Source organism: Apostichopus japonicus, chromosome 8 (assembly GCF_037975245.1).
Source record: "Apostichopus japonicus isolate 1M-3 chromosome 8, ASM3797524v1, whole genome shotgun sequence".
NCBI classification, from domain to species: Eukaryota; Metazoa; Echinodermata; class Holothuroidea; order Aspidochirotida; family Stichopodidae; genus Apostichopus; species Apostichopus japonicus.
In genome coordinates this window covers 18161314-18189016 of record NC_092568.1, presented here as the reverse complement: position 1 = coordinate 18189016, position 27703 = coordinate 18161314, and the positions used below count along the sequence as shown (strand labels likewise).

Below are 27703 nucleotides of genomic sequence, written 5' to 3'. Positions count from 1 at the left end.
CAAAAGCCGTCCGTCGAAAACACGTAAGCGTTAACTGTTGTCCTGCTGTTTATATTTATCCGGGTCACGCATGCGCTGTCCTTAAACTGACCAATTTTAAATACGTAATAAACTTTTATTTTATTCGTCCATAAAACTCGACTGCATATCGCTACCCCATAAATGACCCAGTGGGAGCGATGTTTATTACGCTATCATTTTACCTGCTTCTTTTATGTGTCTATGTTGACACGTTACGAGTCTTTATTGGCAATTTTGTTTTGTTTTTATTTTTAGAAGTAAACATAGTTAACCTATATGTTCTCTATATATACTCACAACAACACATGACTTCACACTGCTCGCTTCAAACGGAATAACTACTACGCGTGGTAAAAGTCAGTTATATATCCGTGCATGATTCTAGAAATACAGCAGATATCAATGCGCAGGCGCATGCTCTTGCCAACGGCATATGAACACACACCTTAGCGCAAAGGAATTGTTTAGTCGAACATTTTTGTTGGATATAAAGTTAATATGATTTCTCATTTAAGCTTCATCCTAGTTTTACTCTTCTATAGTACATGTGCTGGCACACCCCCACAAAAAAAGAACATTTCATCATAAACTAAACTGATAAATAAAATTAAATCAGAGAAACAATTATTTTGATCAAAATAGTCACGTTTGACAAGAATGTGAAGGTTTTTGTCTACATTTTTTACCTTCAAAACAACTTCATTTTAACATTGAGTTATGTATAAATCTACCATATTTTGGAATACGATCTAGTAATAAATAAAGCGTTTCATTAGTTTGATAAATGAAAATTCATTTGAATTTAGAGAAAACAATGAAAATTTCGGTATATATTCTGCATGTGAAATATAATATTCATCCCTTTTTTTAAATCGAAGGAAATCCTTGAAGTATTAATTTATCTTCACTTGGGAAACACATCGATGTCTTCTAGTTGTTCATTAACAATACCATTGTTTAGTAACAATCGATTGGGTTGGTGAAAGTGCCAGATAGGAGGAACCTTTTGAGGTAGGGGGTGGGGGAAACAGGATTTTCTAAAAGATCACATGCATATATATCACATGTCAAACTGTTCCCGCGCTTGCATACAAATAGACATCAACAAAAATATCAAGAAATAACATACACCGTTTTCTGGAAGGCTATTGACTTTATTTTCTATATTTTTTTATTGGTTGTTAATATATTTTTACAATGGCCTGTATACCGTGTTGTAGACTATATATATATATTTCCACATCACGAATTGCCGTCACGATCGATAATTCATGCATGCATACCTAACGTATATTATGGTCCATAAACAACGTAAACCATACCACACAGTGTCATTATATCATACATATTTTCACATAAACCTAAATTTTGACATTTGTATTCGTTTGTCAAGCATCCATCAAAGATAGTTAACTGTCCAACAATACTTTTCAAGAAGGTTTTTTTTATCCGAAAAAAGAAAAGAAAAAAACGGTGCAAAAGAATTGCTTTTCCAAACAAGAGCACTTTACCGTTTCGGCTGTGGGATAACGTGCCCACTAAACAATACATGAAATATGTTATTAATGTCATTCGAACATAACACGTGGAAACAAAAGGGGGAGATGCTCGTGTTTACTTCATCTCGTATAATATGCTAAATCATTTACCCTTCACCATAAAACCTTCCTCTATAATTGTATTGTGTATTTCCATACACACAAATGGGTAAACGGATGAATTCTTTTTGTTTTGGGAGGGGAGGGGGTCACCCTTCCTTTCTTATTGTGCAACTTGTCACTTTTGTTCCTATATTTCGGCGACCCTTCCTTTCACATGGCGCAACTTGTAACTTATTTTTGGCCAACTATACCGTTAAGACACGACATTTGTCCGGTGAAACTCTTGCACACCGCCTCATTTCCCCCCTCCACCTCCCCCCCCCACCCCCTCACATACACACCATCCGCATCAAATAAAGAGAGAGATTAGTTTGAAGCGAAGATTATGCTCACTTCACAAATGAAAAACGCACATGAAAATATCTCGGTCTCCCAATGTATGAAATCTTCCGCAATTCGTCCGAAAACAGTTTCATCTACAACTTAGTGGTAGTGTCTTTTTGGTGGTATAGTGTCACGTGACCTTCTTTGCGTCGTAACCGACACTTTTGCGTTCGAGAACATGTTTGTATTTGTAGAAAGTATATGAATCGCGAGCTAATGTTTCATATATATTGCACATGTTGCTGTGAGTGTTTTATATAAGCTAAAAGCAATTATACTCATATATTCACTGTATAGGTATATGTTATCTTCTGGTATATGTTTATTACTTTTTTGTTGTCATTTGGGATGAAGTAAAAGAATAATATAGGGCATGACTACTACAGCGAATTTACGAACACCAGCAAGGTGTAGGCTGTTCTTTCTGCTGAACGGTCAAATGCATGATGCAAAACTTGAACACGAATACTGGCAGCTCCGGCCGGCACTAATTGACTCCGCCCAGTATGGTAATCCAGTCCTTCTATAAGAGGGATGTGACCATATGACCCTGAATGCACCTTCCCTCACCCCATTCCTATCACCAGTCCCTTTGATTTATCAAGATTCGAAAAAAAGATTTAAAACAAATTCAATATCGTAGCGATGCTTTCTTATGGTTTCCATGGTCCGTAGGTATGACACACCCAAATATGATGATTTTCATGGACCAAATTTTATTAATCATGTTAAATATTATCAACAGTGTAGGATTATAATGTCTGTAGAGATTGAATGTGTCTTCTTCGTATTATAAACAGTGGCTTCTTATGAACTATTTGTCTAACATCGCTGTGAGTTCTGTCTAGAAGCCTTAGTATATATATATATATATGCGCATGCGCAGGATTTTTTGGGGTCACCACCTTTAGAAATATTATTCAATTTTATCATAAAAAATAGTTAGTTGCGTCCATTAGAGTACTTGTAGTTTTCAAGAGGGTGACAATGGAATTGATAACTCGACCAATCTTGGAAGTTGTCAAAATATTGACAGTTTGTTTTTTGGTTGTTTTCTACCTGAATTGAGCGCATCTCTCTGATATCACAGATAATAGTCATCTCGGCTAACGATCTCTGCTAACTCTCATGTCAAAGGTCAGCATACATACATGGTCATTGTTTACTCATTATTTCATCCCCTGTGTTATCGCCGAAACGTCCATCTATATTTTTGCGTTGATAAATCGCGCGATCCAAATCAAACTTTGCCCACCGTTTGACGCGGTCACCCTTGCAAACATAATCTCTCCGAGTCCACTGCGAGTGCTTCGTATTTCAAGTATGGAAGCGTTTAAAGTCCACAAGTTGTAAATATACTCTGTGATTAATCGGGAAGCTCTGGATGTGGAGAATTTGGGAAAGCTTTTTCTTGCTGTTTTTTGATCCTCTGACTATGACGCCACTTCATCCGTCGGTTTTGGAACCAAACCTTTACCTGCAAAACCAAAAAAACCAGAGTAAACTTGTTTACCACGTGAAATAAGAAGTCCAGTCAGTATTGGCTGACAGCTACGAAAGATCAATACGGAAACTAGTACGGTGGTGCAATGTTGTCACAACCAACCCGTGCACCCTCACCCAGAGACATATAATAACGTGAGTTTGATGTATTATTAGCACAAAGATAATCTCATAATGATACAACGACACCCACCCCAACCCTTCCTATATCCAATGGCAAGAGGTGATTGCATCCCACTCCCCCAGCCAAATACAGGGTATCGCTGCGCCGTGCACATCGACAAACTAAACGTATGTCGAACTACAGTATATACGCGTTGCACGCGCCATTATACCTATTTCGGTGCAACAGTACGGTATGGCGTTATGAATGCGCATAGCGTGTCGCTAACTTTTAAGTTGACTGGACGTAAACAACAACGTAAAACGTACTAACCTGGGAGTCAGTTAGACCTAACGCCGACGCCAGTTGTTTCCGGTCCGGTTTATTGACGTATTTCTGTACCTCGAACCTCTTTTCAAGTCCTCTTCGCTGCAAACTAGTAAACACCGCTCTCGACCAGGTCTTCTTTCTCCTTGGGGCTCCCTTGTACCCAATCTCTTGCCCATTCATCATATCTGTCTGTTTGAGATGGCCGTATGATGACGTCATGTACCCGTAGCCGCATTTCTCAATGGCGTAGTGAGGGAGCACGGAACCGGGGGTGTCCATGTGGGCTGGTGTAATTATCGATGGGTAAGTGTAACTGGACTCGGCCGGTATATGGAGAGAAGGCGAATAACCAAGACCACCGCGTGATGCCGCCGCCGCAGCCAATAGTGATGGATTCGTCTGCTGCCACCAATAATTATCTGGTATAGAGAGAGATGAGGTGGAGTCGTTACATATCGTCACTGTCGTTTTTGGATCAAATGATGAACCATTGACCTCTAACCATACCGTGCGAAGAAAATATATGGCACGGTTGGTCGTATCCGACAAAATGATTGAATATGGACCATTCGGTCATGGACCGTACCGGTACTGTATGGCTTTAGTCACCCAGCATATATCTCTACCATTTACTACGGCTACCTTGACATTCACAACCATTTCCCTTCTTCAATCCTTTGCTTATTTTCTTAGGTAACCATGGTAAGGAAGGAAACGTGACGATAACCATGGAAACGAACGTGTTGCGATTGGTATTCTGTATATCGACCAAAGACATATACGTAGCCCAATGAGAGGTAATACATGCATTTTGAATATTTTGATTATAATTGTATGTGCAGTAAGTATGCATAGCTCCAGCAATTGATAGTCCTCATTCCCCTCCCCCTTGTCACAACATTTCCCATCAGTAAAACTATAGGGAGTCGCCCCAAAAATAGAACTTTTGCTTGCCCAAAATAGAATTTACCTATTATTGCTAGACGTTTTATCATATATACTGGACGATGAGAGATTTTCAGACATGATATGGGTACTTTACAGATGGCTGAGGTCTAAAGGTAGATAATATGTAACACTTGGACAGGATATGGTTTTACCCATATCATGGTATAGGACAAAGGACTGTAAATATTTGTGATTAATATTCTCTCCCCCCCCCCCCTCTCTCTCTCTCTCTCTATCTTGATGCATAACATATTTGTCTTTAATTTCGCAACTGTAAAAGTAGTAGACGTATTCTCTAAGCTAAGATATTATCGCATCAATTAGTTCGGAATTAAATTAGCTAGAGGCGGGAGTGATGAAAATCAGACACCTCCCTCCGTATCACAAAGTGACATATCCTGTGGGCATAGATTGGCTTTGAAGCACCTGGTTGAGCGTCCCAATCATCCAGCTTACACTTCCAACTGTGATTCATTAAGTTCACTAGTTCACTTTATGAAGTTGTTCTTCTTGTCCGAAGAAGGTTGGGATATTAGCTGAAACACTATACAACAGGGGCCCAACTACGTATACCATTATGTGTGCCGGGGGGGGGGGGGGTAAAGCCCCCGCCCTCACAATAATATCAGGTCCTCCCTCCCTGGCAGACAGAATATTACACGAATTCGTAGTGGACAGTGTAGAAATATATTGCCTAACTTGTATATGCGGTACAACCTCAACAGTCGAAAATTCTTCAACATTGTTGCTAAAGGTGGAAATATGTAGCACCGTTGTGTAACTCAGCACTCTCCATTTTACCAAAATTTATCAAAGGGTAATGACATCACTATAAGCTTCCTCCGAATCCTTATATGCAAAGTACCCTAGGTTAGGTATATGTTATAAAGGTATGATATAGGTCTAAGCTGTGATATTTGTTTGCCAAGCATGGAGGCGGTACGATTGAGAAATTGCTTGCTGATGAAGATGAATTCGCATATAGATTTTATACGGTAGTATAGTCCAGCCTAATCAATTTCCGTACTTAGTGCGAAATATTCTCTAATAAATGAAAAGTCGCTGGTTTAATTTAGTATTACACTGAAATTAACATATCACTAGATTCCGCTTTCCACAAATCACCGTAGTAAAGTAAAACAGATACAAAGATGCATTAGTTCCGTATACCAACCGTACAAGAAGTGGTTCTCCCCCCCCCCCCCCCCCCCCCGACAAAAATTGTTATATGGCAAAACGTTCTTGTCGTTTCTTACATGCAAAGTTGACTATAAGCCTACATATTCATACGTATGCAAAATGGATGTTTTGTATATGTATTAATGTTGGTACTGTTGGGAGGTATATATATATAGAATAATAACGTCTTGCTGGTTTGCATCGCAGTTAGTTTTTACCACGTTATAGCAAACGTGAGTGTTGAAAGAATCACATTTAGTTAGCCGAACAAAACTTCATACTCGATGGAACACTTTTGAAAAAATCAAGATACATGATAAATGGATTGAAATTGTTCTATGCTGTTTGGAGTGATATCGGTTCACCCTAAACATACCTAATACGTATTAACATGTTACTAAATTAAAGTGCACATATATCAAAAATTTACGAGCGCCACGACCGTTACTGCGGATGGTTGAGATTGCGTGTCCTTTAATGTGACTTTTTTGTTCTTTTCCTTTTATATTTACTTAGTTTTTCTTGCATATAGAGCCGTAAGGAATATGGCAAGTGGGTTCAACTCACATACCCTATATAAGTGGATTTTTTTTTATAAATTGAGTAACTTATGTTTCTACTCGAGACTTAACATTTCGTCGCCCAGCCTCCGTGTTTTTACTATTAGTCACATGCGAAAAATCAATCGGAAAATTTCCACAGTTTTTTTTTTAATTTGTCTTCCGTCTAGCGGATCAAATATCAAATAACATCGCAATTTAACCAAATGCTATACTCCATGAACGGCTTAACGTCTAATGATGGACAAGGTGATTATGCAGTCGTTGGTAATTAACACTCGATCGGGTGACATGAGGCTAACGAGAATAAAAAAAAATGTCCAGGAGTTGTAATTTTTTTATATTTTTTTTATCTCTCTTCATTCCACGTTATCACGTGTTTATATGATGGTAATCAAACATGACAGTTTCGACCGGGGGTCATCGTTGAATGTTACCAAGACGAAAAACTATATTGCCTAATGGCCGAAACAGGTGTAAGGTTTATTACCGAGTCGATCGGTTAGAGCGAGAGAGGAAGAAGATGAAGAAGAGGAAAGAAATCTCTTGAACATGCGAACAGCTCGCTTTTGAAGTTTTGGGTATAGGGTATGATGATGATGATGATGATGGACCGAGTAAATTGGTTTTCTGTCACAGCGTTTGTTACATACCTGTCATAAAATTGACAGGCGGACGTGGGCAGTTTGCCACCTCCCTAGGAAGGCATTTTCCTCATCTTCAAGGTGTTTATTGTTCAGTTGCATGCATTTGACCGGAGGGACAACGCCTCACCAGATTGCTTCAGCTTCTTTCCTTTTTTTTCTTTTTCTTTTTTATTTTCATCTTCTCCGGCTCCTTGATGATGACTTCTCTTGCTCTCTGTCTCTTAATGTCGATGGAGACATGAAAACAACATATATGTTTATATATAGATATATATATGTATGAGAGGTGATGATATGATCTCTCGCGGCAATCTTGACTATTACATATACTCGTTATATATTTTCTTCGATTACTCGATACATATAATTACTGCATCACTACCAGCATGTGTGATGTATGGGAGGTCTGAAAACAATCTCAATCATTTTGTTTTTATCTTGGAAGTTTGAAGAAAACGTCAATTTCCAATATTCAATCCATCGGTATATATAGATTTATGTATTTATATGATATATATATATATATATATAAACATATATTTATGTGTATATTTTTAATGAATAATTGTGAGAAAATGTGTTCTGAGAAATTAGATCAGAAAACTCCACGTCGTACATTTTTCCTACATTTCGAATTGCTGTGTTGTTTTGAGTTCTCATTTGGTACTTTTTCATTTAAATACAGGCTACCGCTTTTTGATGCCTTCTCTTGATGCCTTAAAGCTTTCTATTGAAGCCCCTTTAATGTATTCAGTGTTTGTATGATGCCTTATAGTTGATGCCTCTGGTGTCTTCTGTTTTATATCCGACATTCTTCTTTGGATGCCTTGCATTACTCTTAACGTTGGTTTATGTGGGTCTGTTGTGGATGTCTTATTTTGTACCGTAATTAATAAAGCCTTAGATTGTGAGACGGTCGTTTGATACCGTTGGTGGCTGCCCTAGTGTTTGGAACTCCTTGTTTATATTTGAAGGCAGATTTCTCAATGTATAATTCTTTGTCATAGGAACTTCAATCTTCCAAAAGAAGTATTAATTGATACCAAAGTTACCAAAACTCTACAAGTGCCATATCAAAGACTCGTTAAACCATGACCGCCCCCCCCCCTCCTTCCTCCCCATCTCGCCTCCGTGTTAGTGCAGAAACAACCATTTTCATTCATTCTTTGCAATCAATTCGCATTGACTGGTACGGTACCATTCGGATCTTTCTTACAACAAAAATTTGTCTCACTTATAATCATCCAGGTACTTATCTATTCCCGCAGTAAACGTAAAGGTGTTTCAATTGTACTTTGCGACACATGTAGTACCAATTCAATCCTTCTGTTCAATACTGCCGATAATAATAATTCATCGTAATTCCTGTTATTGATGGCATGGGGGGGGGGGGCAGTGCTCGGCTACAATGATTTGCACATGCGCAGATATATTACTATTATAAAGCTGACCGGTTGCCATGGTATACATAGAGAGCGCTATATATAACTCATGTAGTCTAAATCGGGGACATTGCCTATACACACATTTGAAAAATGTCACATGTTGTTTTTAAGGAAGTTGTTTAAAGTTTTGTTTCGTCGTCTATTAGATTTAGCTCTTCAAGTTAACTGAGTTATCAATTTGCTTTTACTTCTTCGGTGTGGTGTAAAGTTCTTTCAGCAAACTACTGGGCTACGTTCACAACAATACACTCACAAAGCACAAATACAAGTCGACAACCTATTAGATTACCATCAGGATTCGAATTAAGAATGTTTGTGTAAATATTATCGCCTCGGATTACAACATTATAAAATACCCCGGCGTATTTTCATTACATCCTATCTCCTCAAATATTGGTGATTATCCAATTAGGGCTCGGCAACAGTCAAGTTTCTTAGCTATAAATAGGCCGGAGGCTACGGAGAGAAAATAGAGAGAGAGACAGAGAGATTGAGAGGGGAAAGTCAGCGCTGAGGCTAACAGGTAAGCGAGTCGAGCGAGCGACACCCGCCCCGACGCGTGCCCGACGACTTGTCAACTCATTCGTAACCTGTCATATTTGTCAAGGACGGGAATGCGATATCGAGTAACTAAATCTGTACTTGAGCCCTCCCTCGGGACACCTAAAGTTTTGGCGATTAGTTCAATTGATTTCACAGATTCGGGAGAGAACGTCACTCTCAGCGCGGTCGTTAAGAGAGACATAGATTAAAACTGGCAAAATCATATATGCAAATATGTTATGATATATAGAGACGTAACAAAACAAAATTCCGTAACAAATAAAAAAAAAACTATAAAAAAAACTTGTCTCGTTGGGAAAGGTCTCGCGTATTAAATTTGTTATAATAGACAGAGCTATTCGATTTAGCTCGGCGATAATCAAGATTCCTTTTTAATTTACATTCCAACTGGCAAGTGTGCATGCAGCCTCCTTCCTTTGAATAATTCGTTAGGCTATCGGTGATGATATAACGACGATCCTAATTGGTTAATCAGATCGTTTAATAATAGGTAACAGTTGTTCGCGTTTGTATTACCAAACTCTCAACCTAAGTTTAACGGTTTTATTGTCAAATGTTGCTTGCCACGCTGTGATATAATGAATTCACGGTGTATATGACAATTGAAAATGATGTTGGTTTTCACAAAGTTACATCACTCATTCTCTCTTTTGAATAGAGGCGTCTTAATGAGCAGTACAAAATAAAAAGTGCCTTGGGTTATGAATGGAAGGCAATAGGGGGGGGGGGGGGATTCAATGGGTGAATACAGGGATATGTTGTTATGATAAACACGTCCCTAGTGTGTGGATGGACTTACCTCCTCGAATTATGCAGATCGAATGCAATTTTAGGAAGTTCAGATTCACCTAAACTGAAGCAGACGGTGACCGGGCGTAAGGATATATGAAGTATAGCCTATACCCTCATATCAAATAACTTAAGTTGGCATTAGACGTAACTATGTTGAATGAATGGGAAGAATGGTAGCTCCCTGATTTATCAAAGTGTGGACTTTAACTAAACCATCCTCGTGTGTAGGCTTATATGACAAAGATCTTTGTGAAGAAAAACTCTCTCAAAATTAGCCAAGAAATATCTTGTTAATCCATTTGGTCGATATTGTAATTTAAAAGTCACGCCTGACAACTGTCATTTTGTGAATCTGTGATGTCATAGTGTGACTAGATTCTCAATACCTTCTGTCAACAGTGTTGACACAGAACCATAAGTTCCATCATAAGACTGTGCATAAGAGGTTCAATATGTTACATTCAATGCTTGAAGAAGAAAAAAAAACAATCTTCATTTACAGAAAAAATAGACATTTTCAATAAATAAATATAAACAATTGAAGCACGTATGGCTCGATGATGTCATAATTATACTTGATCAAGTCTTCGTCCTTGTGTATAATGGCACATTAAATCTGGGATGTATCCCAAATGGAATGTTTCTTCAGCCTTCTGTGTGAAGGAACATTGAATATGATATATTTCCCAAATAAAATAAGACCTTTTCTTCTTAGCTGTTCGGGGGGGGGGGGGTAGGGGTTGGTGGGGGTTGTTGTTGATCACTATTACAAAGACTAATAATGATTTTTTGTTTTGTGTCTGCTTTTAAGAATAGATTTAAAGCTTGACATATGGGATCCATGTCCTATACGAACATGCTACTCTACGGTTTTCTTATATGAAAATGTATCGTATAATCAATGTTACATTTAAACCTTCAGAAGATGTCAGTGACGTCATTCTACCGTGTACGCGTCCACAACCAGCATCTATATGTAATGAGGAAGGGGGTATATCTGATTGGTGTATGTTACAGTGTTATTGCCAAGAGGTGTAGGCCTAAGGGTCGCCAGAGTATAGAAGGGTCGATAGTTGGGGGACTCCTGGTGGATAAGGATGCTTTCTCGTAGCGAAAATACAGAAAGAAGAGTTACTCTGATTTTTTTTATAGCAAAGCGTTGGGAGTAGATACCTCCATCCCTGCGGTTCATACGCCTCTGTTGAATGTTTTTCTCCAGTTTTGCATCAAGGATGTTATATTCAGACTACGCGTGAATATAATAGTCTTTTATTGGTTCTATGGTTTACGGTTGTTCATTTTTATCACGTCGTTGTGACACAAAATCCGTACAGTCGTAAAGTAGAACAGTAATTTAATGTTTAATGATGACCCAGAAACGGTAGCAATTTCCTTACGTTTCCCCTTACAAAGAAACTGTACACATGTTTAGACTTAGAAGAAAGGGGAGGGGGGGGGGGGAGAGACATTTTCTGGTTTGCTGTTGATCTATATATCCTCAGGTTGCGCACAAATGTTGATACATTAACCTAAACTATCTAACCAATAAAATTTTTAGAGCCTCGCAAAAATTTCTTCGTCGATAAATAACGTCTTCCAGTTATAATCGTTATACTAAATGTTTGTTGTCAACTCCCGAGGTGGATCCAGCGATCATTAATTTTCGTTAACCGTATGCACAACATTCCGCAATACAAATCAGTATATATATATATATATATATATATATATATATATATATATATATATATATATATATATATATATATATTTATATATATATACGCATATAAAGTAAGGTGGGTGAGGGGATGGAGATGGTTATTTGAGTGGTGCAAGTTTAATCGGAGGTAAAACAGAATACCCATAGATTGATTTTTTGCTTTAATAGAATACACGCACATGGATCCAACCATCTTTCGCATGCGTCTGGTGGCTCTTGAAAATATTTTCCAGGGTAACAGTTACTATATATTTAAGTCGAAATTTCTAACCCTCCATTTACAGACAATCCTGCAGGAGGTGAGGTAAATGCATTGGGGTAGTATGGGAAAGAATGTGTTACAGTTTCATCTGATATAGGTAACCCATTCCTTCCTCACAGCATATTTGTAGGTAATCCTTTGCTTCACTTTCGTAAACATCATTCACGTCACTTGTTTATCATAATAAACATTCCAAACGTACGTTTGAATTCTCTTTTTTTCTTTCCAAACTCTGTGACTTTTAACTTTGCGGTGGACAGAAATGTGTGAACTTGTTCATTACATATATAGATAGCATATCATCATATGTCTGGAACAAACACGAAAGCGGGTTCGGACTGCATATCGCATTCTGTGACCGAGGTCGTAAACTATGTTGGATCACCTACAGCGGATTCGCTCAAAGTTTACGGCCCCCAAATTTTACAACCTGGTTTTTATTACTGTAGGTGTAAATCATTCACACCTTAACTCTATGCTTTCTTACACAGAAAGCACGCATCTTTTTAATCGTTATTGTTTTGATCTGTAACTCATTTTACTTTATTATGCACGCATCTGAAGATCAAGACTCGAACGTCATGGAACACCATAAATCCTATAGTCTTCCAAGGCAGGCCAAACTTGCAACAAAAAAACACAAAAATGTCTTTCCCCGTCTGAGGCTCGACGCGTAAGTGCGCATGCAATGCAGGCTTTCCATTTTGTGTTCCTATACTATATAAACTAAATAGAAATTGTTATTGCTATACATCTGCTGAAGAGCAAATAATACTAACTACATTTTCAACCAATTTTTATAGCCCATATCCTATTTTTATGTTGTTATGGCTGGTCTTAAAGTCTGCGTTGAATTTATATCATGTACGTTATTATTGCAGGGATAAATAAAAAGGGGGGAAAAAAAGAAGATAGACCTTTTGAATAGTTGATCGTTAACTTAGATATAGCGCCTCTTTGACATTGTACCGTGCATATAATATTTCTACCAAGGTTTATAACTCTTCATCAACAATCAAATTATAATCAAAATAATACGCGTCATAAATATTTGGTTCTCTTGACACTTAATGTGTATAATATATTAAACATGCTTGTTATACTATATATTCTGCCAACCAGTCTTGATGTGAATTACATGCGTATTTAGCTGCAGCAGTCATATAAAGCCGAAACGCATTACGGAAATCGGGATCGGAGAGTATATAAAATGTTCCTGCTTGAACGATATAAGGGAACAACTTTACGTGGTCATGAGGCATATTTAAACACCTGTTTGAGAGGTGCCTGTATTACCAGGCCAGTGTTCGGAGTATATATGCACAAACAAGTTGTCATGTATCTTATGTGGCAATGAGAAAAATCTTGTTTGATTTGGGCGGTATATCCCCTGTATGGTTTAAAGCTCGCATCTGGGAGCTGTCACTTTGCAGATTGTGTGATGTCATAATACGAAACCTTTCAATTTCTCTTCGTTTTTTTTTTTGGCAAAGTTTCAAGGTATATAGATTGGTGACAATGTTGTTCGACACTGAAGCCACGTCCATCGTTAGATCATGCATAGAGGTTCAATATATTAGATTCAAAAGCCGTATCCATTACAGAAAATTAAAAGCAAAACATAATAATACACAAAGCAAAACATAAGAAATGGAAGCACCTGATGATGATGTCATAGTTAGACTTCACCAAGTCTTCATCCCTTACGCGAGGAGGAACATTTCAAGCTGTGAGATCTCACCGGTGCTGTGGATAAAAGCGGGGTGTTTTGAAGCAATGAGGCTTAGCAATCGGGAGGTTCGGGGTTCGATTCCCGGCCGGGTCATAATAAGGTGGGTTTTTCATCCCAAGAGCAATCTACGGTTTTCACATCTGAAATTACTTTCGTAATTTAAAAGATTCCAAATTTGAATGTTGAATTGGAAGCCACCGACGTATGAGTTGCAATCCATAAGCCTTTGCGTGTTTCTCCCACATTTGTGGTCGCCTTAGCGTCGTAAAATTACTATTATTATTATGATTATTATTATTATTATCACACATATATACAAGTAATGACTCTGTGTCCCCATATATAAGAAACCATTCATCTGTATTACACCTTGAAAATATCCTTCTTGTGATTTTTCAGTTCACTATGTGCCGTTGCCAAGCCATTTTGGAAGATTCCCTCAGAAGTTTGTTTTCGTTGTTGTTGTTGTTGTATTCTTATTATTGAAGTAATCGGAAAAGAACGCCACATTGTTGCCACAAAAATGCAAAGATTTCGCTATCTAATCTATTTTAGGTAAAAACGAAAACGATGAAAAAAATACATTCCTACACGAAGACCTTGGGGAAAGATTGCTTTTCGCAGAGAACTTGCGCGTTCCGATCTTTGATCGCTCAGTACTTCTTGGAAAATTTACGGAAAAAAGGGACAAATGCCCATTGCAATGTCTGAAGGCTACGGGCATTCCTAAAAGGACTGAAACAAGACGAAATTGAAATAAAGAAAGAAAGAAAGGAAAAAACAGCGTTTGTCTCTGAATTTTTTCAAGGTGCCAATCATTGTGAACATTCGCCCCTATGGACAGAAAAGAAAAGGTATTTTTGGACAAGTAATGTCCGGATAAATTACTGGTTTGTTATACCCAAGAGGTTATTCCATGACCTATAAGTAGATTATCTAATATATATATATATATATATACGGGTACAGGAAGAAAAAGCTCACGTACCCTTATCAGTGCATGAAAGGGAGGAAAAAAACGTTCTATCTGGTATTTTGACTACAAATATAAGTATCTTCAAAGCATGGAGATTTATAACAATGCCTCGGCTGATTTCGTCATCATTCATTTTCGATTCTACATGATCGACTCGTATGCTGCTTCCGATATTAAAAATCTATTTTACCCTCTATTCAAATGGAGATAATGGGGGGGGAGGGGGGAGGGGTGAAGTGCCATTAATTGTGTAGTACATGATATCTTTCATCTGCCTCTCTCCCCTCCCCCTCCCCCCTCAACATCAAAGAGTCACATTTAGGAAATATGATTGTATTATTCGTCAGATTTAAACCTATATAAATTTATTGTCTCAGGAAGTGAAAGACGTGTATAGGCCGGAAATATTACACCTCTTTTTAATAAGAGTCGGTATAAGTTTGAAATATGAGTGACGGGCTGTGCCGGTTTTGTTTTCAAGATGATGGTCAGTTCATATACATCAGTGAAACGAAACTAATACAAAAAAGAACGAAGAATTATTTGTTTTCCCAGCAGGATAAATTTACGATTCTTACCCCCTCCAAAAGAGAAGGTAAAAAAATGATAGGAACTTTGATTTATCGTCGTGTATTTGACTGGAACAATTGAAGTGTCAACTAAAGAGAGAAAATATGATATATTGTAATAAAATGTGTGGATTATTTGCGAAACCATGCCACGTTAGTTTACTATATGAAACAAGCACATCCATTTTGTGTCCTATTAGACTTGCTTCAAGCATATTAGCCTGTACGCTTTTTAACCTCAAATGTGGGTTACATTGAAATTGTCAAGTATTGTAAAGAAGGTTTTTTTTTTTTTTTTTTGAAAATGTAACAAACGTAATTCTGTTGAGACCAAACCACTATCAATATATAGTTTTTCACTATAAATTCGCAACTTTTTCGTTAGTGTAACATGAGATGGAAAAAAAGTAGAACATGAATTAAAACATAACCGTTCCTATTTATTAAACATGTTACAGATTTCTGCATTTCTCTTCTTTTTTTGGGGGGGGGGGGGTGAAATTTGTTTGTGGTTTAAAGTGCCGAAGTTGATGTGTTCGAGGAAATGATTCCCCATTCAAAAGCACTGGTTATATAAAACCTCTTAAAATGAAAAAGTACTTAAGTAACGCAAATATGGTGGAACGACCAAAACAATTGGGGAATATTATTTGTCATAGATATCAATCGAGGTTTTGGTTACAGCTGAGTGGTGGGTTCTGTGACCTTCGTCGATAATCATTCGTTAAGGATAATCGTCAACAGAGCACTTCTGGGAAGTTCCGGTAACTTGATATTATATTTAGAGGTAGAAGATGAGCTTTAAGTTCATCTAACAGTACAAAGAAAGACTGGTAGGTACATTAACGGTAAATGCAACAATTTTTGGCCCGTATCCGACCCATTCATTCATGCGCCGTTTATTGCCAGTATGTAATCACGCGCAAACTCAGTGATGACGTCAGCAAGTTCAGTGAACTTATCTTATCTGACTATACTAAGCCCATTTATGCTGTATATGCGGTACAAAATCCCTATACCTTGTATCTTATACATTGGGTACCTTAAAATGTGTGTTTTTGCGTTCGTTTGTCTTTTTGTTCGTTTGTCTGCATGCAACACACATTGAGGAAGACTTATACAGTAATGTTTTCATGATATGTGCAGTGTATTATTAAGGCTAGGCTATAGGCTATACTTGTAATTGTTGTCCTTGAAAAGAACGATGGTGCATTTGGAATGTTTTTACTTTTTGTAACTTGCTAGTAAAGCTGTGCGTGAATTATTAATTAATTAGTCTTTTCTCTTTTCTCATAAACAATTTCTGCCACCTTGACCACATTCTAATACAAAGCCACAACAGCATCAAAAACATCTTCAATACACATACATGCACGTGCTTTAATGTTTATTCTTCACCATGTCTAAATGTCTACATTGTTTTACATTCGAGGCGCTCAGTTGAATTTACAGACGATTTTGTGAGTTGAACGCGCACCAAGTTTATTTCATGGAGTTCAGATATTACTGACTGCAATCTTATTTGTTTGATTTTGTGAATTACCCTGGGCAAGAAAGATATTTTCCGAAAGCTATCAGTGTGATTCCTTTACGCTATCTCTATGTCTTTATCTCCTGAAGAGATATAAATGCCTTCAAAACGTCGAACGATTTTGTACCAATAAATTCCATCTTAGGGTTTTCTTAATATATATGTTTATATATATATATATATATATATATATATATATATATATATATATATGTAGCCTATATTTATAGCCTATATATAGCCTATATCTATATATAGCCTATCTGTAATTCTGTATCGTAAACGTTCTATTCGTCTGTAATTTTATTGCACATAATATACTCACTGTTCGTCATGAACCCCCCGTAGTATCGTTTTAATTTGTGCCAAAGTCGACAGGTCTTGTATTTTACGTCTTATATCACGAGTTAAGGGAAAACTTTATTATTTCCCCTTTTCTCTTATAAGTTTAATTGAATTTATGTTCTGAGATGGATAAAGTTTCATTGACCGATCAGATTTAGAGGACATCTGCAGATTTTTTTCCAATTAACTTCACCCCTAGTTTTATTATCCATTCAATGAGAAATCAATTTTAGTGTAGCAAAAAATAAATAAAATATAAAAACAAAACAAAGAATAGACATGAAAAAGTTGATTTAATTTCATGGAAGATGAGAGAGGAATGGTGGCGATGACTATTAGATGACGTCGGATTAAGATTGTCCTTGAAAGAGGTAATTTGAGGCACCGATCGGAAAGGAAATGTTAATTTTGCTAGTCCACCATTATTTGGTCACAAACCAATGACGTGGTCACCATTTGTGGATCAAAGCCTAACCTTGGATCCTCTTTACCTCCCCCCCCCTTCCTACCTCTCAAAAATAAACCACCCCTACCCTTGAATAAACTTTTTGACGGAACTATGCACTGCTTGTTGTACAGGTTCACCGGCTGGTCAGTCAGAGCTATGACTGTAAATATCGGTTGGTATACATATCATACAACATTCACTGTTGTGCGTGCACATTATCACAGCCCTTCCTTTGGTAGCGACGCGCGTATTTATTGTAACAGATTTAACCGTACAAAATGGTCATTTCCCCAAGATTTGTTGTATATATGTCTGGAGTCAGGTGCTCAGGTATATATAATAAATCGGATATAGGAAAGGGAATACGAGGCCTATTTATGTATATATATATATATATATCATAAATATATATCATATATATATATATATAATATAGAATATATGCAAGCCAGAAACAATCTCATCCTTAACGAATCATCCTTAACGAATCCCTCACGAATCTCTTTCGCCTCTCGTAGCTTAAAATATTCGGAACCGTATATCGTCATGCGGCGGGTATATATATATATATATATATAAATGACTAACACAATATTGACATAATGTGGCCCCACCCTTAAGTGCTCACGAACTTAGGCCATCGACAAATTGTGATTGATCACATGTACAATTTCATAGGCAGAACATGCAAAAGGAAATGTAAATTAGTCATGTGTTTCGCGGGTAATTTATATCCAATTATTTAAAGGTATGGGTTTGTCGTTCTTGTTTCTTATATAGGTTGCATGGTCGCTTTTTTCTTCCTCCTCTTGTCTTTTTTAATTATTATTATGATTATTATTTATAACAACGGATACATTTCTGTTCAGTGTTTGCTATGTGCTTATACTTAGCAACTATTTTTGTTTTATATATATATTTCTTATTCTTATTTGTTTTTGCCCAATTGTGCAAACCTTTTCTCGTCTTTTTGTATATACCTGTCCCTTCAGTAACACCGTACAAAATCATTCCTTTTATTTATCTATTTTACAATGTTTCATATCTTGCTCTATTGGTAGACAAACAGTTCATGGATCATAAATGCTGTTTTCACGTAATTGGTAGTGCAATTGTTGTTTTTGTTTTCGTTATTAGGATTTTCTTGTATATAGTTGCAAAGAAAGCAAAGTTACTGAAATACCGCGGAATTTGAGGTAAACATTTCTTCAGTAATATGCCAAAATAAAATACAGATATGTTGAAATTATATGAAATTATATTATATATTTTTTTAACTATTCAGAACCCTTTTATCCTGATTTTTTTTTTTGCCCCGTACTTGGTTGTTAATTTTTATCACGCACTTATGCTGCCAAAAGCAAACTCCGCCTATATGCAAATTGAGCTAGGCGTTTAAAGGAGCAGTCCTTAGGCCCAGGCTGTAGCGTTGGTATTTCCTTTGAAACCGTCAAGGTGGGCTCGAGGTGACGTGTGAGCTATACCAGTTTTGATCGAGTGCTGTGGGAAGTGGATAAAAGATGGTTGCTACAAACTCTGGCCATTAGAAATATAGAATATGTGAGGTCATAGGTTCGACCTCTAAAGTCGGCAAAAGTTAGGAATTATTCATGCAGAAGTCATTTACATATTTCAAGTCTGAAATCGTTTTCGGAACAAAACTAGGTTCAGAATGAGCTTAAATTGTTTAATCGGATAGTCACCCGACGCGATTCAAGCCCATATTGCTTTCGCACATACATACGTTGCTTTAGATATATAGCTTCGTATAATAACTGCCTTTGAGAACCCGTGGAGAATAAGACCTTTCATTGCATGTACAACACGCAAGCTTTTACGAAGGCCGTTTTGTGCTATTCTTTGATAATTAACACACTGTGGTGGCACCAGCCAAGGCAATCTGGTTGAGGGGGAGGGGGAGGGGAGGGGGAGCAACTAGGAGGCAAGGCATATTGAGGGGGGACAAAAACATAACACTGATATGGGGGAGAGGTCTAAGAGGAGGCAACTGGGGCAAGGGGAATCTGTGTGGTACCCCCCCCCCCCCCCGTAGCGCCGCCAAGAGATATACGGTATACACAATATTGATAGACAAGTTTTACAAGCTTATCAGCATTCTGTTGAAGCATGATCCGTTAAGAATTCTCTAAGAATGACATATAACTTCTCTTAAAGCATCTTGTGTTTTTGTTAAACAGTTTTAACAGAGCTATACACAGAGTATTCTAACCTGGTAATGATCAAAGTAAGATTATCCCCACCCCACTCTCTCCCCTTTTCCCCACCTCCCGTCTAGATCTTTTGCAAAAGTGAGGTTGAGAGAGAAGTCAGGAAATTGATTCGATTTTCAACATTTCGTCGCCCAGACAATTTTCATTTTATTTTATTTATTTTTATAAATGTTTCAAATATTTAGTCTCATTATGCAGAAGAATGAAGCTTGACAATAGCCAACCTAATGATATTCAAATAGCATTTTATAAAAAAAACAAAATGGCCAAAAATAACTTTAAAAATCTGTTTTAAATTAATTACGTTATTTTCCTTTCGTTTCCCTCTCCCCCCCCCTCCCCTTTTCCCCTTTCTTTTTTTCCATCCTTTTTTCCACGTATATATTTCCTAATATAAGGGGTCATTCTATAGTCATCGTGCCCTTTTTTCTTTCTGTTTTTTTTTTCTCAACCCGATACAACTAATTTCTGCGGTTCTTGCGGCGTCCCAATTATTTTGACACACAGAGAGTATAGCCTTTTTTATGCCTCATCCTACCCGATAACCTTTGATGGGAAATTGAACACCACTCGTGAATGACCACGGCGTTAAGTGATTTTAAAGAGCGCTACTAACTGCATCACCTTTACACAATTATAGACGAAATTATGAGGGGTACTCCGTGTCCAAAATACCTTTTTTTTTTTTTTCTAACACCCAGAAATACGTGAAGGATTCGTTCACTGTCTTCGTGTATTTCGTATTTTTTTTTTTTTTTTTTGGTGCTTGATATGACCCCAAACTTTATATCGCTATCGATTTCAGAGTCGCATGCATAAAGTTGAAACAGAAATAAAATAGAATATGCTCGTTAAAATGCGAGAAGTAAAGAAAAAGAAGGGAAAAAAAAGGAGAGATTGCAGTACAATCTCTTATGACCTTTGGATTTAGTTCGACTTGTTATTGTTATTATGATTATTATGATTAGTTAATTAATTATTATTACTCAGATTAAAGGAGATTGTGGAATGAAAAGTCATGAATTTTGAGGAATTTTCGTATTTATATCTATATACATATATATATATATATATATATATATATTTATTTCAATTATATATATATATATATATATATATATATAACATATATATAATATATAACATATATAATATATATTATCTCCATATGTATTATGTATTATCTCCATATGTATTATCTCCATATTTCAATTATATATATATATATAATATATAACATATATATATATATATATAATATAACATATACAATATGTATTATCTCCATATGTTAGTTTGTTAACGACTACTGTAAGTTTTTCTATATCCACCACATCTTTCCGGGAACTTTGAAGAGTGAAAAATCTGTCAGTAAGCCGTAGACATGTTTCGTAACAGAACGTCGTAAGTTTACAAAAGCACGTGAACGAGGACAAAATAGGAGAAATTCTCCCTTGGTACGAGTGCAAATTTCATGTACCTCGTGACAATGTTGTACTTGTTAGGATAACATACTCTGATGTAAAATATAAACTGGATATATATAAATATATATATATATATATATATATTATATATATATTATATATAATATATATATAATATGTAAAATATAAACTGGATATATATAAATATATATATATATACATATATATATATATATATATACATATATATATATATATATATATATATATATATATATAGGCCTTTATATATATATAAAATGTATATAATATTTTGCATGTAAATTGAAAAGAAAAAAAAGTTTAAAAGGATGTTTAATAAGTCCATTGAAAGCAAAGAAAATATCCTCGTAGTAAATATATTGTATAAATATAGTTAACCGGTGCGTGACCGTTACAACTCCAGGAAGTAAGAAATGGAGATATTTTCTTCAAAAGATTAGGACGTTTTACTCTCTAGTAAAGTGAGGTCGTGTTCGCAAAAGGAAAAAAGTCGTAGGGATTCATCCCACCCCTCTACCTTCCCTCTCCCAGAGGATTTTGGTCTTAAACAACAACAGAATAATACTAACTTAGAAATTATGAAGAAATCGATTTGAATAATTGGCTTTTACATTGCATGTCCGGCGTCAATATAGGCAAACTGAGTTATCCAACCAGTGACACATCCCTGACCCAACTCTCAGTTGATAGCGATCTCTAAATAACTGTTTCTTATGTATAAATAACCATTTCCCCCGTACCGTGACTGTAAGCAAAGATTTTATTCCCAAACTGGATTTTGTGAAACAAGTGGCGGTTTTCTTACAGTGAATATTTGGAGAAGAAACTTTTTTAAGATATAAGGAAAGGAAATCTACTTTCGTGTTAGATCCACCCCTGTTTTCGTTTTCGAATTTTGTTATTATTTTTTGGAGGAGGGGTGGTTCATTTTGTCACTTTTGCACCTTATGTCACCGAAAAGTGTCCAAATAAGATAGTGGGCTTGTTTACAAATATCATTCGACGTTTTTTTTTGGTCTTCATGAATGAATTTTCATGACATTGATTATTTCATATTGGTTAAATGTAACGTAGTTATAACATGAACGATACATTCTATAAAGTAGACACTCCAAAAAATAAAGAGGTGCATGGGTATATTTTTACCACCATTTCCTGGTAAAATGTGCCACGCTGCAGGCAAAATACCTCTTCAATGTCAATTACTATAAGTTTTGCATTCCTAAATTGCCCCAAAAAGATTATTTGTAGAAATGTTACCCCTCCCTATCCCCCTCCCCCTCTCACCCCAAGGAAATATAAATAGATGCACTGTTTAAACCCCACCTTTGACAAGTGCATAGCCGATGCTCAAGTTTTCTCAGGTGTAAAGAAATTGATGAACCAATAATTGTGGATCACGTAGGGGTGCTTTACACTGGCATGGGCACAATCACCAATTTTGTACTAAGGTGGGAATGGGGGTTGTGTAATCCAGATTTGGCCCCACCCACCCCACCCAGTAAAATGGAGGGTGCTAAGATTCCAAACGGTGCTATAGTTTGTTACTTTTTAAACATTGTTGAAGAATTTTCTACTGGTTAGGTTGTAATCGCACATAAAAATGTAATACATTTTATGTTTTTTAAACTATAGGATTTTATGTACCGTCACGTTCTGTCTCCTAGTGGGGGTGGGGTGGGGCTGAGCCCTCTCGAGTTTGGCCTTGGGGAGGGCTAAATTCCCCTAGAGGTATACGTGGTTGCGCCCGTGGTGCTCTCTCTCCCTGGGTCTCCAAGTTTGCCCTGTTGTCTTTACACTTTGGTATTATTCGGTCTATATATATATACTTGATCAAGATTACAAGACAGATGCACCATGCACTGACTGGCTAATTACGATATAGCCATTTGAATTCATAGTTAACATCCATTCGTCTATAATTTTTCCAAAAAAAAAAGAAAGAAATTCTGTAAACATATAGATTTCTGCTCGATCTGGACAATAATGGGCCGAAAACAATATAAAAAATAACCTATTAACTGCAACAGAACAATATCGAATAGGGACAGGTGCCATTTTGTTCAGAGAGGGATGGAGATTTGAAAAGGGGGGGGGGGGGTGGTGGGGAGGGATAAGAGGATTTTGAACGAAAAATCTCTTTCAAAGTGGAGTTATTACATTACCCGTTTACTTTTTCGTCTTATTCTTGTTTCATAATATTTTCCCAGTGGAAATAGTTAACATTTGTAAGTGTACATCATTTAATTAAATATTTATAGATAGGGTACAAAATAAAGTGAGGCCGCGGATTGCCGAAGTTGACAATCAAATCATGAAGTTTGGTGATATTTTAATGTTATCAAGGTTCGTCTATAGAAAACCTACCTTCGTCGATCTTTATCATCATATACCTTGGAAGACTTTTATTTAAATTGTGGATGAAAAGTCGATTCGGGGAAACTTTAATTCTGTTGCCATCAAGAACATTTTCAGTAAAAACAGAGGAATATTCGTCGTGGCATTGTTCATGAAAGAAAGTTGTTTTTTTTTTGTTTTTTGAAGAGTACACTTCTTTCTCCTCCTTTTGATTTACTGGATTTTTTTCCCTCGCTAGTCTAAAACTCATTTAAATGCTCATTTTAATCCTTTTTACGTCTCTCACCGGCTTTACCGGTTACTGTCAACTCTTCAAGGAGTCAAACGTGTTAAAAACTACACGTTGTACATGTTTGTCGTTGGTGTTCGGTTCACCACAAGTCCCACAAAAACCAATAAATTTTCTTGGATACCTATATATAATCAAAAAACGAACCCACAGATATTTCATTCTCCACTCAATTAAAAACCATTAAATTTGTGTATATAGATAGACATGTGTGTGTGTATATCGTGCATGTGTCCGTCCGTATATTTGTTTATGCTGTTAGTTGTAAATATTATATCTTCCCGGGAGTTTATAATTTGTAATTTTTTTTAGTTAGTTTCTTTTAATCTTTGTAACCTGTTCAATGACAAGAAGAACGAAGCAAAGTTCCTTTTTTTTCGCAATGGAAAGCATTTAAAAGTGCACCTGTCCGCGAAACCACAATGTTGGAAAACGATAACTCTCTATAACGCGTAAGGATTTCAAAACTTTCTAAATTAATCTCAACAGTATAACCCCGTACTTTCATCACTGCCAACTGAAGTCTATTGTCTCTCTCGAAGCAAATTTGTATGAAGTATATTTTCACGCTTGTATTTTGGTTGCATTTGGGTGTAATTTTTGCGCGATTCTAACGAAGCCATGCGTGATATTCACAGATATATACTTATCATATAGCCTTCGATTTATCTAAGAGGTCAAATAGGCATAGCTATAATTATTTAATCTATTATACCCCCCACCCCCCAAATAAGATTGTGTCTTATAAATTTCATGTATTTTATATGATTATTCGCAAATCTTTGCCAAATTAATTCCCATCACTTCATCGGTCGTATTTAACATATTATATTTTGTTTTATTTTTTAGTACTTAGAATCATATGTTTGTGTAGTAGAAAATCAGCATTCGAATATCTATAAGCACACCATTACAGTTACTAATTTACTTCGATTATTTTACCGTCTATATACCATAACTATGCATGACACCGTCTATGTACCATAACTTCGTGGGGGCTGTACATGACACAAATAAATCTTAATGAAAGACCGTCGGTCAGTGAAAAAATCAAAGTACGTGGCTTTCTGGGTATAGGTTTATATACATGTCATGTATGTATAATATGAGCATAACGATAATGAATAATGAAATAATGTTGCCACCGACAATGTGCATGCACGGGGCTTCTCACCGAATGTAACCTCGGCCAACACTGCTCACTCAGTTATTTTTGTTATCCTTCATGAGTGAGTATAGAAATGGATCTTAATAAAAAAAAATTAAAAAAATTGTTCTATTAGATGGGGTGAAACTAGTAGGTGCGCAACAAAAGTAAAAAAAATAATTTTAAAATGTAAAACGAAGATTCACGTTTTCTTATACTTATACGTGTATGGTAGCGATATTATATTAAAATATGTTTCGTAATGTTTATTATTTTTATTTAAATGCTCATGATTTATCATTATTTCGACACGATGGTTTCTCTCACCATCAGTAACTAAATTTGATGTTGTTTGTGTTTTTGTTTTGGTGTGCACGCCTATTTAAGATGTAAGTAGAAAACTTTTACGAATAACATTATTTACAACATAACATCTCTTATTTCTAAAACTAAGTTTTTAAATGAAAAGAAATATTACCCTATTAAATTGTACACTATGTTGTTCAGGCTGGTAAACTATTAATATTAATTAAATTCAAACTTACCACTCAGAAATTTTCTCTTCTGGTTTCCAAATTCGGAGGAAAGTATACTTTCGACCCCAAATTTAAGTTTCTGTTCTCCTTCGTGTTTGGACCTCTCAAGCCCCTCGTCGATGGCTACCGTGAGCTTTTTGCACCCGTAGGGTCCAAGAGATAAAGCCAGGGGACTATGTATCCATCCTCTATCCTCTAGAGCGCTTCTCCATCCTCGCTGAAGGGTAAGACAAGGCTGCAGGGAGAGGGCGGCAGCTCTTGGATAAGGCGTGAGAAGGGGTGGAGGGTTCGCCCCCTCGTGAACCCTTCCGCGAATTGAAGGGTTTACTTCCACGTGGTATGGATATGAAATTTCCATCTTTGAAAAGAATGCGTCGTATTCTATTATTTTTTTAGTATCGGTATCGCTTGAAGTATTTGGATCCTCGCTTTAAGTATATCTAACGTGAAGAGTTTCCGACACAACCTACCTAAGAAACTTCGTACTTGATAAAAGTTTGTTTTAATTTTAGACGGAAGAAGGTGAAGACAAAATTTCTAGTATGGCAGTTAGTACTGCTCAAGATTCCTTTTGAATTGCATTTTCGACAACGGAAAATAGCTCCTTTTTAAGTAAGTTACGAAACACAAAATGGGACCAAAAAGAGTTAGCAAGAATAGTCACAAAGTAGTACGTTACTATGACGTAGTAAAAATAATACAGATTAAAGGAGTTGTCTATTAAAGTCCAAAACCGATATAAACGTGTAATCGAAAAACCAAAACTTGTCTTTCTGAATACAATGACCGATATCTATTTAGTCGCTTGTTTTGCACCATATTAATTTTATATCAATTAAAAAAAAATACTTTTAGTAAAAGTGTGTTAACAAAACAGGAAAAAATCACTCAATTTTAACAGCTTCCGTGACAAGTTCCATAAGTTCGGCTTGCAGAACGAAAACTTATGTGGTCAATTAAATTCAAGATTTTATTTAAATAAAGCTTTCTGCGATCCAATTTATTCGCGATTTTTATGTCAAAACTTTTTAAAGTAAAGTCAAGCTTGCTCTAATTTTGTTTCAATCCTTTTTTTTCTTTCCCTTAAATTGTGTTAAAATCAACAACAAAAAATTGACGATTTTGTGCGCTAACTTCCAATAAGTCGACTCTTTTATGTTTGAAAATTTTCAGGAGAAATATCCCTATCAATATTTATCGTTTTTAATTAAGGGCGGTAAAATATTTTACTTCTGTAATTTTCCTTGCAATTACTGCAAATGCGTTCGATTATGTCAACATGGTCCAAAAAGAAACGCGAATTTCTTTAGCTGAAACGGTTACAAAGAACAGCAAAGAATAAAGCGGATTTCCAGCTTCATGAACATTTTTGAAAGCTTGTAAAAAAGGCTCTACTTACGACAACACAAAACGCTCGTACGATAACTTAATTATTCATGTTCACTACACTAATATAATTGAAAATTATAACCAGGTATTATTACAACTTGCTATGTAAAAAAAAAGTTAACTGCAATGAAGTTCCTCATCAGAAGCAAAACAAAGTCGATACCATTTACAGAGAAGAAATTCCGATTGTCAAATAGCAAATTGTGGTAACTTCACACTGTGCACTCGTCACTGCTTGGAAACAATTCGTGATCACCATGTTCGCTTTCTCGACTCTGTGAACGAGAAAATAATAATAATAAAAAAACAGAGCTCGGTATAGGCTATAGGCCGTTTTTTTTTTTCTTTCTTTGGGACACCCCCTTCAATTCATCCCGCCCATAATTCAAGTTTAAACGAGCCCGCCGCGCGGCTTGCAAACAGCACACAGTATCACATGTGTAAATCCGACGTGGCTTGAAGCGCTGTTGGCTTTTCCTAAGCTATGATTGGCGAAATTCTACAAGTCGGCGTGCCATTGACGGGTTGGAATACGTTACGTCATATTCGATAGGAACGGACGGATCAATTACATTCACAAGATGAAGAGAAATATAGGAAAAGTACCATCATTTTGTTTGG

The 27703-nt window shown here is 36.3% G+C and overlaps 2 protein-coding genes across 2 annotated transcripts in view; one reads left to right on the top strand and one right to left on the bottom strand.

Moving 5' to 3' along the window:
- LOC139970844 (uncharacterized) overlaps positions 1–27703 on the top strand; it is an 86094-nt gene that overhangs the window by 52288 nt on the left and 6103 nt on the right. Inside the window, exon 15 of the transcript XR_011794233.1 lies at positions 4636–4739. The gene's annotated coding sequence lies outside the window, so the exon portion shown is untranslated. The remainder of the gene's footprint in view (positions 1–4635; positions 4740–27703) is intronic.
- LOC139970849 (uncharacterized) lies at positions 1150–27603 on the bottom strand. Its single transcript, XM_071976892.1, has 3 exons — positions 25703–27603; positions 3946–4361; positions 1150–3483 (listed from the first exon to the last, which is right to left on the bottom strand). The coding sequence occupies exons 1-3, from the start codon at positions 26049–26051 to the stop codon at positions 3373–3375; spliced, it is 876 nt and encodes a 291-aa protein (XP_071832993.1). The 5' UTR covers positions 26052–27603; the 3' UTR covers positions 1150–3372.